This window comes from Hermetia illucens, chromosome 1 (assembly GCF_905115235.1).
Source record: "Hermetia illucens chromosome 1, iHerIll2.2.curated.20191125, whole genome shotgun sequence".
NCBI classification, from domain to species: Eukaryota; Metazoa; Arthropoda; class Insecta; order Diptera; family Stratiomyidae; genus Hermetia; species Hermetia illucens.
Window position 1 is genome coordinate 105,550,353 of NC_051849.1, and position 21,583 is coordinate 105,571,935.

The 21,583-nt window shown below is 40.2% G+C and overlaps 1 protein-coding gene across 3 annotated transcripts in view; it reads left to right on the forward strand.

Annotated features, from left to right (window-relative positions):
* The window catches only part of LOC119661346, a 295,095-nt gene that overhangs the window by 258,411 nt on the left and 15,101 nt on the right, over nt 1-21,583 (forward strand). For 2 of the 3 annotated variants that reach the window (XM_038070648.1, XM_038070649.1), the window contains 5 exons: nt 11,122-11,255; nt 11,320-11,454; nt 11,510-11,649; nt 11,770-12,056; nt 12,322-12,392. In XM_038070648.1, the coding sequence (XP_037926576.1) occupies nt 11,122-11,255; nt 11,320-11,454; nt 11,510-11,649; nt 11,770-12,056; nt 12,322-12,392 (767 nt within the window). The remainder of the gene's footprint in view (nt 1-11,121; nt 11,256-11,319; nt 11,455-11,509; nt 11,650-11,769; nt 12,057-12,321; nt 12,393-21,583) is intronic. The other variant, XM_038070650.1, reaches the window with a different exon arrangement.

Below are 21,583 nucleotides of genomic sequence, written 5' to 3' on the forward strand. Positions count from 1 at the left end.
GAAGAAATACGAACCTCACCAAATCAAGGCAGAGTTCTAAACTTTCCAAGAGATACGAGAGGGAAGGGGTCTTATTAGGGTTGGAGGATGTGCTTGCCTCTAAGTACTCTATACCCTGCCAATCAAATACATCTTCAAAATTTTATACCTACACGGTAATGCAGATGATTTGGTGCTTATTTGCAGTATTTTATACAGGAATATTTGGAAGTGATAAAGGTTAGCGCCAGATTTGATGATGTATATGAATATGAAGATTACCAATATTCGTAATCAATAACAGCCTGCTCGGCATAAACAACTAGCTACAATTGGATAAGCTATGTAGCTAAGAGGCAGCAGAAAAGTGCTTGCTTACGCGGCCTCGTTAGTGCTAGGATTCGAGCCAGCTTGCATTGTAGAATGCAAGTTGTCGCCCCCAGTAAAAAAAGTTAAAAGAAAAAGTAAAATAGCGGCGGCTCCTCTTTCTACTAATTCAATACCAATGAAATTTTTCTTGCTTCTAATTGAACTGCGAGAAAAATATGGCACATGGCGCCATCGTCACTGCCGGCTTTCAATAATATGTACGTACATGCAAAAGTTGGGTTTTTTTTTCAAAACAGCTGAATCCTGTTCAACAGAATTACAGCGCCTATGATTGGGAATTACTAACCGCGTATATGATCATCAAGCACTTCCGTTTTCCCTTCAAGGCAAACTGTTCGAGCCTTTGACTTTTGCGTTAACGCAGAAGCCTGACAAAGCATCCCCTGGCCAATTTTGGTATTTAACCGTGTCCGGTAAAGACAACTTTTGTCTCGGATTTTGGAGATCAACGTCCAAGCCGCAGTCGTTTTTTTGGCAATCTCTGTATGCAAGAAGGCTGACGCAGTTCTTCAAAGCCTGGAATCGGCCCCTAGATATAAGTTTAAGGAGTTCCCCATCTTCAGTTCGCCTTCCTTTATATCCACTGCGAGATCTCCGAAAAGGGCTTTAGGTCATATACTCCGGCAGCATTCCATATGGAAGAATTTCGTTTGGTGCACGATCTTGGACACCTAGGTATTCGGAAAGCGGACCAGCAAATAAGGACGTAATTTCTTAGGCCAGAGAGAGCATCGTATGCCAAAAGTGTAAGGCCATTAGACATGCTAAGAAGGAATTAGGTGTATTCCTTAAGTAAACAAAGCGCTTCCACACCATATATCACGTTGATTGATTAGTTTACGCGTTGGCCTTAGGCGATACTTCTGAAATACATTATAGCACAGTCATCGCGCCACGAGCCGTTTTCTCTTTTGTTCGGCTTGGCCGCCGTAAAGCCGTCCGCGAAATGTTTGCTGCCAGCCCTGCCGATCTGCGTTACGGAGAAAACCTAAGATTGCCTAATTACCTAGTCCTCGATAATAGAGAAGGGCTTTGAGAAAACGGATTTTTGCACATGCTACGGAAGGTCGTTCTCAGATTGAAGCCGCCTCCGCCATCTCATAACGCGCGGGCAGCGATCTACACCCCTTGCAAGTTTGAAGTTTGCACCTATGTTCTCTGCTTGATGCCACACCCAAACCGCTGCAGCCGTCGTATGAGGGTGCCTGTAAACTCCTCGAGGGTAGGGAGCACTCATTTTGTTTGGACGTCGGTGGTAAGTTGTCTTAGACACGCTGAAGCCTTTCTTCCAGGAAGGAGACAGTACAGGAATGGAGCATGAATGCGGCGTATGTTTTGACGTCCGCTAGTCGCCCGCGGCCAGTAGGCTGCTGTAAGTTTTCTCGCGAAACTCCTCTATTTCAGCCTGGGGCGGAGTGATGTGGCGGAATGAACGTAGGGTGTTTTAAGAATGGCCATGACATCGGAAGAATTGTTTTTCTGATGTAAGAAGGAAAATAAAAAAAATCAAAATGGCTGAACGTCTCGTGAATTATTACTTAATTAAGAAATTAACGATTACTTTATATAATGAACTACGAAATTTAATTAAAAAGTCAAACCTAATTAAAAGTATGCAATTTTTAATAACAGTACTACAGTGTAACGATTTTAAACAAGGCGGAGTATGGGAAGCTGGTTACTTTGAACATAAAGGTTTCTATTGACGTTTTTCTTACATAGCTAAGAATTCAAAATGTTCCTTAATATATAGCCAAACTTGCAGATATACTTATGTACATTTTGAAGACATGCATAAATATTATGCTCACCCTAAACAGTTAAGTCCTTGAGAGTTTTACGTGAGCACCTGTCTTGCGACTTAATCCCACTGTCTTCTTAAGATGCGGATTGATTTTGTGACCACAATCAGAGCCCCGCTGAGACAAGCAACAACGGTACCAGTCTATACCAAGTGCATGGCTTAGCCTTCATACTGGTGGATGCAAGACTTACCTAAATTTCTACCGAACTAAGGAGTACGGCACCCGTGTTGAAACGCAACACCACGCCGAGGCCCGAAGGTCTCTTCTCGCTTGAGCATAACCACAACCCCCATGAAACTCCCACGAGAAGGCCTACCGCAAATAGCCGAGCTGTACTCACATACAACGGGAGTTCACCCGAAGTATGAGAGTCCAGGAGCTATCCCGGTTCCCATGGTACCGGTATACCCCTGGTAAGGTTTCGTGGCCAATTACCACTTCTGATGAGTCCCCGTGCAGACTCGGGTCTGATCGCCCTGATTAGGCCTATGAAGCATTCGCCTACTGCACCACGGCCGGCAAACCAAAGTGAATACAGCGTCTCCCGGTGCCACCACTATGGAAGTTCTCCTCAGCCACTTGGTTTTTGTTTGGCCGACAGGGTTGAACCGTCTTCCTCACCACCACCTCTGAGCACCGCTCACCCTAAACAAACAAACATTGATGCGTACAGATATATGCACATACCATATCTAAAATAATGTCACGCATTTAAATATTTCCACTTTATTTCGTGCGCCAAAGCAGACATACATATATCATACACAAATATATGGCTATCTCAAGTAATTGATACTGATATACAAACAACAAACAAGTCTAGAAACCGGAAGCTAGGCGCTTCAGGTATGAGAATTTTTGTTTGCTTCTTCTGTGGGCATATTTAAGTGTAGAACTATTCCATTTGTACGTAGCCCGTTATTTACAAGCATTTAGTATGCCTGACTACCCACTTTATTGTGATATTGATATTCAGTTGTAGTAAATTTACACGGTAAAGCTAACTTTGAGCTACTGTAACTTTGTTACTAAGAGTATGATTTTGATCAAACTTGGGGATAATATGCTTCATATTATATATTATACTATTGCCAACCTTTATAACTTTGGGATAAACTTAAGGGGGGTTGTACTCAATTTCCCCAAAAATTTGGCAATATACCATTATTAACTTAATTTGACCGAATATCGATATGTACTTTGAGGCCTGAAGACCATATAGAGGCACCTTCATGATTTTTCTCCGATTTTTCGGTTGGGTAGTTTCTGAGAATGGGTCCGTTAAAGAAATCATCACTTTCGCCCTCTCCCACTCCCCATCTTTCTAATAAATCACAAAACTAAGACTGGCTTTGAAAAGTACTAATCGAGACCTTTCATTTGATACTCCACATGACAATATTCGATGGAAAAAATTTTTACACCAAGCGAAAATGAGCTGACTCCGCCCCGTGATGAAATACCGTATGGTAGTTCCACTGGGCTTGGGGGGAGTCGGGGTTGGTTTTAGTGGGTAAGAATCCCACACGCTGTCGTGTCCAGGCCAGTGTTTTTTGGAGATTTCCACCTCCTCAAAAAAAAAAAAAAATGCAGACAGACAGTAAACCGATTTTAATAAGGTTTTGTTTAGCAAACAAAAGCTTAAAAAGAACCAAAAATGGATGCACCCGTGGACCCCGCGTTTATGTACGTTTAATTTATATGGTAATGCCGTCTTGGAATGGGATAAATTCACCTGAAATACAAAACTTTGGCCTTTTATAACTTTGTTAGTAGTAGTTGCATTGCGTTCAAACTTATATTATTAGTTACACTGATACCAAATTTTGAACTCCTAGGGAGAACTTAAGGGGGTTTCCGGTAAATTTCTAAAATATGGCAATTTCCCATTATCAACTTTATTTGAGCAATGTATTTGAGGCCTGAAGATTTTTCGGTTGGATAGGTTCTGTGAAGGGGACATATTGCACTTTTTGGGGCACACAATTTAAACTCTCGCTCTCCAATTTTTCATCCAGTGTCGAAAAAACGGTCAGTTTCAAAAAATACTAATTAAGTTCTTTCATTTGATACCCCACATTACCATATTCTGTGAAAAAATTACACCTTCATTTTCACATGTATGGGGATCCGCCCCTTGAACCCAACGCAAAACGATGCCACTTATTGCATACAAAGGGACACAGAGAAAGAGAGACATTAAATTGATTTTAATAAGGTTTTTTTTCAAACAAAACCTTAAAAAAATAGGACGAAGTGCATGATAGGAACAACAGCACCAGAAGTAAAATCAATTACGTTTAATGCCACTGCCAATGCCAAACAATAAAAGCAGCAGACTACAGTTTTTACCCCTTTCAAAGATAAAGGAGTGATTGTTTGGAGGCGAACAGCCTTCATAGACTACAAAGGTAATGAAATCAGCCCGTAAAATTATGGTCACAGTTTTTTAGGTGCATGCGGAATTATTTACTTCCATTATTTTCAAAAGGACAAGCAACTACTAAAGATTTGTAGGTAGGGTGCAATATAGGAATACCCACCTATGCACTTGGAATGGTCCAAGGGATCATCATTTTCAGACTTTTCTGCTGGATAACTTCTGAGAACGAGAACTTCCTTGAACTAAGCCAGAGTAACCACCGCTGTAAATAATACAGTCAAATCGGTCAACGAACAAGTCCACCGATTGCCAAAAGGAAATTGACAATCGCATGTGTGTGAAAAAGCAGACGGCAACAGGTGCAATGAGGGAAAAGGGTTTGGAGCAAGCAATGAGGGTGGTGAGCGTATTGTCGACTATATCTTCATAAGATGCCGTCAGTTTATCACCGTCGCTGACTACAAAGTCGCCACCTGTGAGACCATTGAACCGTAACATCGGCCGGTGAGTGAGAAACGCACTGGTCTACCGCGAATTAAATGATGCGCTTACGTGAGAAAAAGGAAGAAATGATCTCACTTATGCGGCTACCAACCATGCTGGATGTTGAAGAATCCTGGAATCAACTTAATGACACGATCCACATAGCGGCCTAGGCCACGAGGTCACCAAGTCTGGTAAGCGGTTCTTCAACCGAGATATTTGGTTTTGTAATGACCATGTTCCAATGTCCCGTAAATTTCTGGCAAATATATAAGAATGCCAATCAGGAAGCAAAGAAAGCGATCTAGCGGTCTATTACAAGATCTTTACGATCAAGTGGACACTCGGGACAGTGAGAGAGATATATATCGACTTGCAAAAAGTCGGCATAAGCGCACGCAGTATATCGAACACTTCTATTGCGTTAATGGCAAGAACGGTGCTTTGCTTGCTTGGATGGATGGCGAGAATAATTTTAACCGATTTCAACGGAAAAATTTGTATATCTTCCACTTCCGCAAGTGCTGTTCAAAGTACCGTTCGATTCGGTTGCTGTTCGATACCATAACGATTTTTATTACATTCTTGACAAAAGTACTCGGGCATTGCTCAAATAGTTATGATTCAAGCCGGATTTGTCAAGAACTGTAGAACTACTGACGCAATACACGCTGCGCGGTTACTCATGAAGAAAAACTGTGAGAAACGTCATCATCATCAGCATCATCATCAACGGCGCAACAACCGGTATCCGGTCTAGGCCTGCCTTAGAAGGAACTCCAGACATCCCCATTTTCCGCCGAGGTCCACCAATTCGATATCCCTAAAAGCTGTCTGGCGTCCTGACCTACGCCATCGCTCCATCTTAGGCAGGGTCTGCCTCGTCTTCTTTTTCTACCATAGATAGACTTTCCGGGTGGGATCATCCTCATCCATACGGATTAAGTGACCCGCCCATCGTAACCTATTGAGCCGGATTTTATCCACAACCTGACGGTCATGGTATCGCTCATAGATTTCGTGATTATATAGGCTACGGAATCGTCCATCCTCATGTAGGAGACCAACAATTCTTCGGAGGATTCTTCTCTCGAACGCGGCCAAGAATTCGCAATTTTTCTTGCTAAAAGCCCAAGTTTCCGAGGAATACATGAGGACTGGCAAGATCATAGTCTTGTACAGTAAGAGCTTTGACCCTATGGTGAGATGTTCCGAGCGGAACAGTTTTTGTAAGCTGAAATAGGCTCTGTTGGCTGACAACAACCGTGCGCGGATTTCATCATCGTAGCTGTTATCGGTTGTGATTTTCGACCCTAGATAGGAGAAATTGTCAACGGTCTCAAAGTTGTATTCTCCTATCCTTATTCCTCCTGTTTGACCAGTGCGGTTTGATGTTGAGAAAAACATCGCCCTCTTTATATTGCACTTTTGGATCTAGAGAAAACATTTTTACCGTGTGCCACACAAACTCATCTGGGATGCTCTACAACAACAACACACGAGCAGAAGAGCTCGTGCACTGAGATAAATCGCTCTACCACTACCACAATCAAGGAAGCGCTTCTCTTTGTTCTTGTTATGGACATTATGACAAACAAGAATCATAAGGACTCAGCCCAACCACAGAACCTTTTAAATCGCCGCTTATATTGAATCAGATGATGTGCAACAACTTTGGAAGTTATAAAAATCAGCTGAGAAAATTAATAAACGAATAATCAGAGAATTTCTCTTAAGAACTGCCACAGGAAACTAAGCCAATTGTAATGAGACAAAGGTAAAGGATTAGCGGATTAAGTGAGAAAAGTATTTAAACAAGTCAGGAAACCGGAAGCTTGGCGCTTCAAGTATAAAAGGTCTTGTGTGGGTGATAGTATTAACCGGAGATATTTAAATCGCTTAGTACTCGGCAGGCTTCTGCCATTGTCAGAACTGAGCGATTTAAATATCTCGAGGGGCGGGCTACTGCCATTGCCAGAACTCGAGTCTCGAGTCAATTCTATCAGCTAATGGAGAACTGCGTAAAGAAATTGCTTCACACATTAACGCAACCTGGATGAAGTGGCATTCCATAAATGGTATTCTTTGTTATCGACGTATCAGCGCACGTTTTAGGTCTAAAATTTTCTGCAATGTCGTCCGTCTGCTGCTCTCTATAGTTCTGAGTGTTGACCGACTATAAAAGAGAATGAACGGCGTCTTGCGGTAATGGAGACGAAGATGTTACATTGCACTGTTGACGTGATACGTTTTGATCACGTCTGAAATGAGAATATCCGCGATCGCTATGGGTTTGCACCGATCGTAGAAAAACTGCGAGTGAGGCGTTTCCGATGGTATGGTCACATAATTCACGCTAACGAGAATTCACTTACCAATATTGATCTGAACATCGAAGTCAATGGTAAGCAACCAAAAAGGCTCCATGTCACATAGCTAAACATTCCATTGCCCTCTACTTTTTAGAAAGCGATTTAAATAAATTATTTGCTGGAAAGCTCTGTACTGATAATAGTCAACCTCATACGCTTCACACTTTGAGTTTAATATTATTAGCAAATGCCAAGAATTTAACCTACATCAAATATAAATAAGCGCTGGGGAGAATTAAATTCTTCTGGAGTGGAATTTTAGTATTTCACTGGAATGTCAATTATTCTCGTTAATTATGACGTCAGCATCTTATTTGTATGGCTTAGGATGCTGTTAATTAGCACGAAATTGATAGGTTTGAACTGCTTTAACTTTGATACTAATAGTTGGATTTTCATGAGGCTGTCCTCCATGTCGGTGCAAAATTTAGTACACCTAGAATGAACGTAAGGGGTGTTTTTTAGTCAATCGCTAAAAGTTGATAATGTACTGTTAGTAAATTTATTTGAGCAGATACCGGAATGGGACATCTCTCGAAGATTAGATTTCACATAAGTGTTTCACAAAAACCCTTAACAAGGGCTGTAGATAAGTAGATTCTTCATAAATGCGACTTTAATATTTCATGCGATCGGTTTAGCCATTTTGGAGAAAAGTGCGTATGACAGACAGACAGACAGGCATTGAATCGATTTTAACAAGGTTTTGTTTTACACAAAACTTTAAAAAATAGAGGGGGTTGAGAGAGTTTGAGAAGTTTTCTGGGTGGTCTCGAAAGAAGACATAAACCTCTTGTTCCGAGTGTCCCACGTTACCATAACATTGGAAATGATCTAGGGCAGTTTCTATACTTTACAGATGAACTGGGGCATAACCAATTTTAAATTTAATGTCACGATGATTCAGTAGTAACAAATCAGGGGGGGGGCTACGATTGCTCTGAAGAGTGGAAGACTTTTTGACGAACGTCTTGCTGGTCACCTGGTATAGCTTTGTTGAGGTGATTTCTTCGGACCGTCAGTATCTTTTGCTATCGTGTCGACTTCCATTGACTGCGCGTAACATCTGGCGAGGTCGGACGTGCATATTTGCTAACTGTTGGATTTTGAGTGGAAGAATTCACCTGGAATGCATAATGGCTGACCATGCACTTCGTTTCCGTAGCGGTAGCTTCTTTTCATGGTGGTGGGGCAAACGTCCCGGCTGGCACAGGTTCATGAGTTCCTATTGACCACTGACAATTATTGCAACCATGGGAATGCCCCCGGAATCTGCAATTGCTCTAGTCGAATTCCCGTGTTTCCCTGTTGCAGAATGTTGAGCTCTTTCTTAGTGGACTAGGATGTTGCAGGCTTTGCGTAATAAATAGTTGATTCTAATTTCTCAAAAAAAGGTAATACGTCCGCGATTACACTACACTGTACACTGTTCGCTATAACCTAGAAAACGAAATTAACCTGGTGAGCACTGGTTCTGTTTATGGAAGGCGAAGGTTGGCGGCTTGTGATCCGTACAGGTGGTGAACTCTTTCACCAAAAGAGTATCACGAAAGTGTTTTATTGTTAGGTACATACATAGTTAGTAGTTCCCGATCGTATGCATCATATTTTCGTTGGATTGGGCTTCCTTGAGATGAAACGCAATGGTATCCAGCTACATTTGATGCGTTGCTGGAGGGCTATTCCAATCACTAAGTCAGATGCAACGCAGAAAATGGCTAAAGTTGCGTCGGATGTACAAGCAGTGCTGCTGTGAATAATCTCGTTCAGTGGTACTTTTACTATTACTGACCTGGGTGTGAATCTCCCATAATAACTTAAGATACCTAATATTGCTTTGAACTGCTTTACATTGGTTGGTTGCGGTTATAGCTTGACTTTGATTGGGGGAAGTGTTCCCTTCTCATGGTATCCTAAGCAACTTCGCTTGAGCACAATTCCATTTTGTTCCACCTTTTGGAATAGAATTCTTAAGTGGTTGACGTATTATTTAAGTGAAAATGAAGCATCGACGTAGCCATAGCAGAACTTCGAACCTCTCAAAGCTTTGTCGATGAATGCCATTTTAGTGGTGATTTCTTCGGCAATCGAGATCTGATTAAATGTTCTTATTAGGTTTATTGTTGAAAATACATTTTGCCCGTAGATCACTTGAGCGAAATCTTCACTGTACGAGCTAGTTATGTATGCGTCAGCACACATAAATCAAAAAAACAGATTACACGTGCCTGTATCTAATCCGCCAGATACAGACACCTTAGACGCGACGAAACAAGATACCGTCTGGAAAGAATTTGCCGCATTTCTGAAAAAATGCAAGCAGCCAGACGCTTAATCAGCATTTATAAATGAATAAATATAAGAAATCAAATAACATCTCGCCCAGTTGCCGCGAATCACCCGTCACTTGATATTGTCAATTATTATTGTGTGGAATAAATATTTCCAAAAAGTAAAAACTCTGTTACATTTATTTTCATTTATTTTTTTTTTTGTCCCCACTCGGAGCCAGCGACTTAATTAGCTAGTTAGTTGCCGACGCAAGCCCTTATGTTGAGTGCAAGATAATCTCTCCACAGGCTGAGTTATTGAATCTAGAAGATAGCTGTCCTGAAGATCTGGAAGGACTCCGTAATGTGGTGAGAAATCTGCTCCGAGTATGAGTTTAGAAACGTTCGGTATAGCGAATCTTCAAGGGAAATGCATGAAGGGATATTTAGATTTTCAAGCCATTTACGAATGAAAAACCTGCATCAAATTTCCTCACGTAGCTTTTAGTTTCCAAGCATGGCTTTGGACTATTATCGATACAATCGTTTCAAGAACAACAGGTTAGTTGTATAAATGTGTTCTTGAAGAGTGGTGCACAATTAAATTTTCAACTATGTACAAGTGGAACTGCCGTGAACTTAATGCACCTCACACGAGGAAATATGGTATAACACGTGGTTCGAAATCCACGCCACCCAATAAATTTTCAGATTTATATGTTCGCAAAAAAAACTTTAAAGAGCTTGAAAACTACAACAGTTACTGATGTTTTGGTTTTTTAAGTTGTTTTCCTGTAAACCTGTTCAGTTTTAACTCATAATATCTCCGGCTCAGATCTAACATTTTATTATTTAATAATTACAACTATTTAATTACGTGAGGCACCTGTTGAGATTCCTGAAATGAGTATCCACTCTTCTTTGCCTTTTTGCTCCTTTCAGGATAATTAGGGCCATTTTTCCAGCATTCGCCACCGGCCGTAAAACCATTTGTCTTCCAATATGAGCAAGCTTTGGTGAAAGCTTTAAATGTCCTTCCATTCATATTTCAGCACAAGGAACCGTCCCAGAAAAATAATGTTACGCTTATGTAGGATGAATGGAATTAGGGGGAGGAAAAGTGTTTTGCCTTGTCATATTTTATTGGAAGTTTAGCTACAAGTATTTTTATGGGGGTTTGAATGATACGTTATTTACATAAATGGGTGTCTGATGTTATCTGAAAGGTTGGATAAGTGCAGAAGTGGAACCGTGTTTTGATTATAAATGGGATTTCTAACTGGTCGTGTAAATTTGAATCAAATAATTAAAAATAGTGGAAAACTTCCCGATCCTTTATGCTGATTAGTACCATTTTTTAATATCAGTCTATATACACTCGTATAATAACGCATGTTACAAGCATATTTAATTGATTTTATGCTTCGTGTTTCTATTAGCTGTTGACGCAACGTGTTGGAGCCCCTAGTGCCTCTGCGGCGGAATCATACGTACAGAAGAATGATCATCACCTATGGGAGCATATGAAGAAATATACATTGAGGAATATCGAAGACGGTATACGAGGCCTTAAGTAAGTGCCGCCTTTTTCAATAATTTCACTTATTCCTAACTGTTTAATATCTTTCGCGCAATAGAAATGGGTCGCTGGATCTTATCATGGGCGATACTCCAATATTGGATTATTACCGTGCAACAGACCACGGGTGTAACCTACAACGAATAGGCGACAATTTTGTTGAAGACACTTATGCAATTGGTATGACCAAAGGGTAAGAAATTAGGGTTCACACATCCGACAAAATGTCAATGTTGACCTCCTTCTAGATTTCCATTGAAGGATTCAATATCTGCCTTGATAGCGAAGTACTCCAGTAATGGTTATTTAGATATTTTAACTGAAAAATGGTATGGAGGATTACCGTGCTTTAAGTTGGACAACGATATTGTACAGCCACGGCCTTTAGGTAATTGGAAAATTAGTTTAAGTTTTGGTTTACGATTAATTGTATTTTAAATATAATAGATCAGATATCGCATCCGGAGCTTCTTATTAACAAGATGTTTTTCTTGATTTGCCAATACAGGTGTTGCTGCAGTGGCTGGAGTATTCTTACTCCTTGGCCTTGGAATTGTTTTAGGACTTTTGATACTTATTTTCGAACATTTGTTCTATAAATACACGCTTCCAATTTTGAGGCATAAACCTAAGGGAACCGTCTGGAAAAGTCGGAATATCATGTTTTTTAGTCAGAAACTATATCGATTCATCAACTGCGTGGAGCTGGTGTCACCGCATCATGCAGCTCGAGAGTTGGTTCACACCTTGCGGCAAGGACAAATCGCCAGTTTGTTCCAGAAAAGCATCAAAAGGGTTCGTTCTCTGATTTCATTTGTCTGTCCATCTATCTTTTCACAATCTATTCCTTTCAATGATTTCGAGCTTTTTATATCGCAATTTATTCATAAACCTAAATAAACATAAATTCGTATTCATATTTAAGAAGTAGAAACGGAATGGAGTGATTGATCAGAATTTAATCAGAGAATGAGTTCTAAATTTTATACCGAATTCTCCTATCCTTTCTCTTCTATCATCTTTGTTAATTAAGATTTTACGTAATCAAACTTTGTTCCAGAAGGAAGATGAACAGCGTCGGAGAAGGAAGAGCAAAGCACAGTTTTTCGAGATGATTCAAGAGATCAGACGGTGAGTACGCTTCAAATATTTGGTATCGCGCAGTGCGTCTTGGAGTTTATGACTGGCCACGTTTGGGAATTATTAGGTTGTTGCAAATGAAATGTCGGATTTTTCAATGAAGTGAAGTTAGTTATGATTTTAATGTTTAAAACTGCCGCAAGGTGACTCTGGTGGTATGGGATAATTGAGTATAAATAGTCGTTCGTTCGATCAAGGAGTCATTTCAGTTTCAATCGTCATTGAAGTTCCAAGTAAAACTCAAAGAAAAAAGCATGGAAGGGAGTCAAAAACGTCTACTTTTTCTATATGAATTTAAACTTAGTGACAACGTAGCGGAGGCAACCAGAAACATTTGCAGAGCATTTGGAGCTGACGCAGCAAACGAACGAACGACACAGCGGTGGTTCGAAAAATTCCGATCAGGCGACATGACCCTCCAAAGTGAACTTCGTGGACACCCAGGACCATCGATCGACAACGACGAGTTGCGTTTGATAGTGGAATCTGATCCCCGATCAACGATTCGTGACATTGCAGAGAAAATAGGCGTACACTATTCGACAGTATTTCGGCACTTACAGCAGCTTGGAAAGGTGAAGAAGCTTGATAAGTGGGTTCCGCATGAACTCAACGAGCAAAACATGGCGCTGCGAATGGAAATATCCAGTTCTCTACTCAACCGCAACAGGAACAATCCCTTTTTGCGCAGAATAGTGACATGCGATGAAAAGTGGATATTGTACGACAACCGTCGCAGATCAGCGCAATGACTAGATGCCGATCAGCCTCCACAACACATGCCAAAACCGAGCCTTCACCCGAAGAAGGTAATGGTAACTGTTTGGTGGTCTGCATCTGGAATTATTCATTATTCGTTTTTGGAGCGTGGTGAAACAATTAATGCAGAGAAATATTGTGCCCAACTTGATGAAATGCACGAGAAATTACGTGTTCAGCGGCCTAGATTGGTCAACAGAGATGGAGTGATACTGCTCCATGATAACGCCCGACCTCATGTTTCCAGAATGACGGTCCAAAAATTAAATGAATTACGATATGAGACTCTTCCTCATCCACCATATTCACCCGACCTCTCGCCAACCGACTACCACTTTTTTAAGCATTTGGATCACTTTTTGGCGGGGAAACAATTCAGCAATGAAGTAGCTGTCAAAAGTGCCTTTGAAGAATTTCTTAGCTCTAGAAACCCAGACTTTTACGAAACTGGAATAAATGCCCTTGTATCTCGTTGGGAGAAGTGCATTGAAGCTGCTGGTTCTTATTTTGACTAATAAAATTAATTTTCATAAAAGTTATAGTTTTTTGAAATTTTACTCAAATATCCGACATTTCATTTGCAACAACCTAATAAAATGAAGAAAACTATGTCTAGAAAAACATACAGTAAATGTTGTCTGATCCCTGTTGCCCAGGCTTATCCGGATGACGTGGGTGAGCTAGTTTCTAAGGGAAATATCCTGACGAACGGTTAAAGGACAAATTCAAGCTGCACTGAGAGCGTTCAGCAGTTCTTTGGTCACTTCAAAACCGTTCAGACAAGTAGAAACCAACTGAACCCTATTTCTATATGGAATCGAGTGTCCTTTGTATGGACGCACCAAACATCAAATGGTATTGATATGCCCCCTTTGCAACGAGTAACGAGTAGCATTACATCCACTAGTGGAAATCCTGCGATACATAAACGAGTCTGGAATATTTCGTTAGACTGGAGGGTCGAATACAATTGATCACTACGGCTGGAACGCTCAGAGGCTTTGCCTTTCAGGAGTACATACATACCGAGCTGTAGACTTGTTATTAGCGCAGCATTATGAGTAATAATAATGAATCTGAAACAATGTCATTGAAAATGAAATAAAGGCTAAAATGAAAATAAACTAAGAAATAATAGAGCTATGCTTTGAATAAGTTCTCCATTGGCTAATAGCATTGACTCGAGATATTTAAATTGATCAGCGCTGTCAGCTGCAGTAACCTGCACAGATCTGAATGAATTAAGTATCTCGGTTCAACGCTATCAGCCAATTGAGAACTGCGTAATGAAATTGTTTCACGCATTAATGAGACCTGGATGAAATGGTATTCCACAACTGGTGTTCTTTGTGATCGAGGAATCAGTGAACGTCTCAAATCTAAAATTTACCGCAATGTCGTCCGTCTGCCTCTCTCTATATTTGTGAGTGTTGGTCAACTATAAAAACAATGAACGGCGTCGTGCGGTAATGGAGACTCCAATGCAACATTGGACTAGTGGCGTGACACGTTTTGATTACATCCGAAATGAGGATATCCGCGATCGATATGGGTTTGCACCGATCGCGGAGAAACTCCGAAGAAGGCGTCTTCGATAATATGGCCATGTAATTCGGGTTAACGTGAATTCACTTGTCAAGATTGCTCTGAACATTGAAGTCAATGGTAAGCGACCGAAAGGCCGGCCGAAACAATGGTGGCTCAATTCGCTGGATGGGCATTTAAAAGCTTTGAAATTCTATACAGATCAGGCGTTTGACTAAATAAAATGACGAAACCGATCACAACGAGTGCATGACAGCTCCGTGTCACATAGCGAAAAATTCTATTGCCCTCTAGTTTTTAGAAAGCGATTCAAATAAATCATTTGATGGAAAGCCCTGTATTGATAATAGTCGACCTCATACACTTCCGATTCTGAGTTTAATATTATTAGCAAATGCGAAGACTTTAACCTAACTGACTTACCAGGTACAAACAAGTTGGAATGCCGGAAGCTCGCGCTTCAGGTGTAACGGTTTCGTGTTCATCTTATGTAAGAAACTTCGACGCACATTTTTCTATCCGTATATAGCTACAAATCCAACATATTCCTTCATATTTTTCCAAACTACAAAACCCTAAACAAACAAACTGCTTCTTTCCGAATACTGTACGTATTTAAACTCGTACCGATATTTCCGATTTACTTCGTGCACAAAAGCATGCATATGTACATATAAAGTACGTATATTACGAGTAAATACGGCTGGTTTAATGTACAAATATATCTATCTGAATTATACGCTACCTGCAAACTTTATTAGCACGCATATTCTATATACGTATTGGAGTAATTGATATTCATATATAAATGACTAAAAAACTAAAACAAAATAATTCTTTCCGACCCCCTTCATAAGAAATCATTTCGTTATGGTATTGATGAATTGATATGTGATGATGACATCATACAGGTTGTAGAATGCACGAAATTCACAAAAAATGGCAAAGTTTCACCCCCTATAACTCTGTTAATAATAGTTGGATTTTTTTACACTTACACCCATGCCCATTTTGTACTTCTGGGATGAACTATATATATATTATTATCAAGTTTATTTGTGCAGATATCGGAACCGGATGTATTTTGAGAGATGCACTACTGTGGTTTTTTTCAGATTTTTTGGTTGGGTAGGATCTGAAAACGAGAATTGTTACACTTTTTGAGGGTCATATTTTGTGCGCTCAGTCCCCTATATTGCACCCAATATCAAACATGGAACCAGTTTTGAAAAGCACTAATTGAGATCTTCGATTTGATATCAAACATGACCACATTTTATGAAAAAAAAACTTATCCCCTCCAAGCTAAACTAGACACAAAACCGGGCCACTTGCTGCATGTAAAGTGAACATCCGGTCATACACTCTTACCAATTTTCGTGACAATGGGTCAAGCCGTTTCCGAATAAATCGGGTGTGAGAGACCGACAGACAGACAGGCAGACACCGACTCGATTCTAATAAGGTTTTGTTTCACACAAAACCCATAAGATGCCATAAGATGTGGCTTGTGTATGCACGAGACAGTCCTCTATGTCGGTGCAGTACTTCTAGGATGAGGGGGTTTTTTTAGTCAATTTCTAAAAGTTGATAATATACAATTAGTAAGTTAATTTGAGGAGATATCGGAATGAGGCATCTTTCGAGGCTTAAATTTCACATAAATGATTTACACGTTGATGATGATGATGATTTACACAAAACCTTAGAAAGGCTAGGTAGAAGTAGATTCTTCATAAATGCGCATTTAATATTTCACGTGATTCTCTATTATTCTCGTTAATTATGACGTCAACATCTTATTTCTATGGCTTCACAAGCAGTAAATTCGTGCGAAATTGCTAAGTTTGAACTGCTGTAACTTTGGCGTAAATGGCCAGATTTCCATAAAATTTGGCACGTGTATGCGAAATATGGTCCTCTATGCTTAGTAGTCTTGGGATGAATTTAGGGGGTACTTACTATTTGTAAGTTTATTTGAGCAGATATCGGAATGGGACATATTTTGGGGCCTAGATTTCATCTAAACGCACCATCCCGACTTTTTTTCGGATTTTTAGTTTGAGTATTTTCCGAAAATGAGTCCTGTCTTACTTTAAGTGCGTACATTTTGACTTCTTACTCATGAACTTTGAAATTCACTTCAAAACTGATGTCAGTTTCGGAAAGTACTAATCCGGGCCTTTCATTTGATATCCTACACGACTATATCCGGTGATTTTTTTTAAATCCCCCCTTTCCATATATAGGGAGCCCGCCTCTAAACTCCACCTAAATTTATGTCACTCACTATATGCGTAGGATTTCATAGTTCCCATCTATCCCCCAAATTTCGTTTCGGTCGGTTTAACCGTTTTGGAGAAAAGTGCGTGTGACAGACAGACAGACATACATGACATACCACCCATACAACGAATAATATCATGCGAAATTGGACAGTTACTTCTAGGTTTAGTGGTCAGAAATAATAGCATACCATGGCAGTACATTGCACGTTGTTAAAATAAGCAAAGTTTATAATATTCAAATAACTTTTCATAAGGATCTTAGAAAGGCGTTGCTGCGCTGCATGCCAGTATCTACTTAAGATACTCAAGTTAATAACAGCATTATATATTACTATACGGAAAATTCAATGGAAGTCTCGCTTAAGTTTATCCGGTTCCTCAAAATAAACGCCTCTACCAGAGGCTTCTGGCCAATTGGTAAATTCATAAGAATACTAATCGGGAAGCAACGGAAGCGATCGCTGTTACCGGCGGCCGGTCTATCACGAATATCATTACAATAAATTGGATAATCGGGACGGTTGCGTTGATGACAATAATGATATTTTTCTTATCAATCGACGAGTTGCGAGGGAAGAATTTTTTCATGTTTCACTTCCACAACATCAACATCAATGGCGCAACAACCGGTATCCGGTCTAGGCTTGCCTTAATAACGAACTCCAGACATTCCGGTTTTGCGCCGAGGTCCACCAATTCCCCATGTAGGGGGCCAAAAATTCTTCGGAGGATTCTTCTCTCGAACGCGGCTAAGAGTTCGCAATTCTTTTTGCTAAGAACCCAAGCCTCCGAGGAATACATGAGGACTGGCAAGATCATTGTCTTGTAGCTTCGTCTTATGGCGACTTATGATTTTTAAGCTGATGAATTGCACGGACTGTTTCTCCTATACTTGGTGGTGGCAGTATTTGTCCGTCGTCTTCAGTTGGCGGGACCTCCAACTCGCCGATGTTATGGTTGTTCAGTAGTTCATCAAAGTACACCACCAATCACTCCAATATGCCCATTCTGTCGGAAATCAGATTTCCCTCTTTGTCTCGGCAGGATGAGCATCGTGGTGTATAAAGCTTCATCCTGCTGACTTGTTGGTAAAACTTGCGCGCCTGGTGCGGTTGCTCTTTATACTTTTTGAGTTCACAGACTTGTTGGTTCTCACAGGCTTCCTTTTTCCTTTGTGAAGTCGCTTCTCCGCTCGACGGAATTCATGATAAGTGTCTGCGCGTGCCCGCATTCTTTGAGAATGCAATATTACTCCGTATGGAGCATTCTTCCGTTCCGTTGCTAGCTTACATTCATCGTCAAACCAGCCGTTCCGACTCCTTTTGCGGCTGGGGCCAAGTATGTTTGTGGCTGGATCAATGATAACGTTCTTCAGGTGGTTGTGATGATCATTTGTTGATGCTTCATCTCCAGGACCCCAGTTGGCTACGGTTATTGGGGCATCCATTTCCCTCTTATAGGTGTCGCGGTGGGCTGTGTTGTGGATGGCTTCAGTATTCACTCTCATCTGATTGTCAGAGGGGATTGTAGGTGGTGTCGTAATTCGAGCTCGGAGCACCACCTCACTGCCACAAGCATTGCAGCAATTTGGAGCAATTTCACCTGCAATCGCGATTGAAATCGAGGAAGTAATAAAAAGAATAAAATCGAGGAAAGCAACAGGACTTGAGGACATGGCATCTGGGCTCTGGAAAGCGAAGAGCTGGGACGCAACATTGTGGCCCAGTAAGTTCTTCAATCGCGTTATCTAGGAAGGTAGAATACCATCTGGCTAGCAAGAATGCACCACCATCGCCCCATAGCATAACGATTTTTGAATGCAATATTGGCAAACGTACTCGTGACATCGTTCAAATAACCATGAATCAAATGGGGTTTGTCAAGCACTACGGAACTACTGACGCAATACACGCTGCGCAGTTACTCATGAAGAAACTCTACTCTAGGCGGAGTTACATTGCTCGACCACGATCCGAAAAGTAAAGTATGACTGGCATATCAAAACCGCCTCGTGTCTGTCTGAGTGCGTGAAGCAAGCGCTGTCTAGCCACTCCAATTTACTTTTGTTGTGGTCATTGTCACACGGGACAGCCAAATTCCAGCGGCCTATACACTGCTTTATGCAGACGATGTTTTCCCAGGATCTCACAGAAAAGATGATTTCAGTGACAAACAATTCGGAATACCGCAAGCTGGACGCTTCGGATATAAAAGCTCTGTGTTCATCTTATGTCAGGGAGTCTCTATGCGCGTTTTTCCATTCGTACATAGTTAAGAATGCAAAAAAAAATTGCTGCATATTTTGTCACCCTCTGAAACATACATATTGAAGGTGTAAATATTGTGCTCATTTTAGAAAAACAAACTTTGCCTACCATACACTGACGTGCACATATGAATGTGCTAACTTAAATTGATCAAATACATTTTCATGTATTTTCACTTTACGCTGCAAAACGCATCCATATATATATACAGAAATTAAATACCGCTGTCTATTAGGACATCCATATAAATACACCCGCCGTTTTTCAGTAATTGACACTGATATACAAATAATTAAGAAAAGCTTAAAAAACGAAAATATCCTCATGGACCCCGCCGTTCATATAAGTTCACATTATATGATGGCGACATCATACACATCTTAGAGTGTAATAAATTTAAGGGAAATACAAAACTTCTATAACCTTATTAATAATAGTTGGATTGCATTCGAGCTTTCCAGAATCATGTCATATAATATCACCAATAATGCTGCCTTTCTAAAACATGGAAATTTACTATTATTAACTTTTTTCTGAACAGATTTCGGAACGAGATATATTGTGAGGCCTTGATTTCATATATGTAGATACATTACTATGATTTTTTTCAGAATTTGCGGTTGGATAGTTTTTGGGAACGAGACTTGTTTCACTTTTTGGGGCACACATATTGAGCCCTCAAACCACTATTTTTCAAAAAGCACTTATCCAGTTCTTTTATTGACCGTATTCTCCGAAGAAAAATTAGTACCCCCTTTCCCATGTATGGGAAGCCCCCCTTCAAAGTGAACACAAAATGGCGCCAATTACTAAATATAAAGGGATTCACAGACCACATCTTTTCACCACATTTCGTGACAATATGTTCAATTGTTTTCGAGTGAATCTAGTGAGATACACATGCAGACAGATCACGACCTTGTCAGAACAAAGTGGTGCAACTGATCAAAACGTGCCGACCCCGCTTCAGAACTTTGTCCCGCTTAAGAGGAAGAAGATAGACTATAGTTCACGACATTCCGGTTATCGGTTTTGGGTAAATTTACCGGTCTCTAAGACCTTATAACTACTTAGAGTGTGACTATCGTACACAAGTTAGAAACCGGAAGCTTGGCGTTTTGTGATTTTTTTACGTAAAAATAAATAAATGTGGGGATGTAGTGTCATTTGTATTAGGTTCGTAGTGTAGCTGGACTAAGTATGCCTGACTATTTATTTTACTGTGATGCTCACATTCAATGTTCACATAGGATGCAGTAAATTTACATGTGAAAGACCAAATTCGACCTACCATAACTTTGATAATAATAGCAGGATTTCCACGAAACTTAACAGTATGATGCCCCGCATACTACTATCTATTTTTCCAGTTGGTTTCAAAAAACAAATAGTGAATGCTTTTATTAACTTTATTTGAGGAGATATCAAAATAGGTTGGTAGTGTTTTTATTTAATTAAAATTGTTTTTAAGGTTTTGTGTAAAACAAAACCTTATAAAAATCGGTTCAATGTCTGTCTGTCTGTCTGTCACACGCATTTTTCTCCAAAACGGCTAAACCGATCAGAACGAAATTTGGTGGACAGATGGGAACTATGAAATCCCACGCATACAGTGAGTGGCATAAATTTAGGTGGAGTTTAAAGGGGGGCTCCCCATACATGCAAAGGGGGGATTCAAACATTTTTTTCACCGGATATAGTTGCGTAGGGTATCAAATGAAACGCCTCGATTTATACTTTCCGAAACTCACATTAGTTTTGGCATAGATTGCAAAGTGCGTGAGTAAGGAGTCAAAATGTACGCACTTGAAGTGAGACAGGACTCATTTTCGGAAAGTACCAACCTAAAAATCCGAAAAAAATCAGAGTGGCGCGTCTAGATGAAATCTAGGCCCGAAAATATGTCCCACTCCGATATCTGCTCAAATAAACTTACTAATAGTATATTACTACTTTTTAGAAATTTACTGAAAAACCCCCCTTAAATTCATCCTAGGACTTCCGAATTTTGTACCAGCATAGGGAACAATGTTTCGTATATATGCGCTAAATTTCATGGAAATCAGGCAATTAACGCCAAAGTTGTAGCAGTTCAAACTTAGCAATTTCGTACAAGTTTACTGCTTCCAAAGCCATGCAAATCAGATGCTGACGTCATAATTACCCGGAATAATTGGCATTCGCGTGGAATATTAAAGTCACATTTATGAAGAATCTACTTATCTGCAGCACTTTTTAAGATTTTGTGTAAAACACTTATGTGAAATCTAATCTTCGAGAGATGTCCTATTCCGGTATCTGCTCAAAAAATTTACTAATAGTA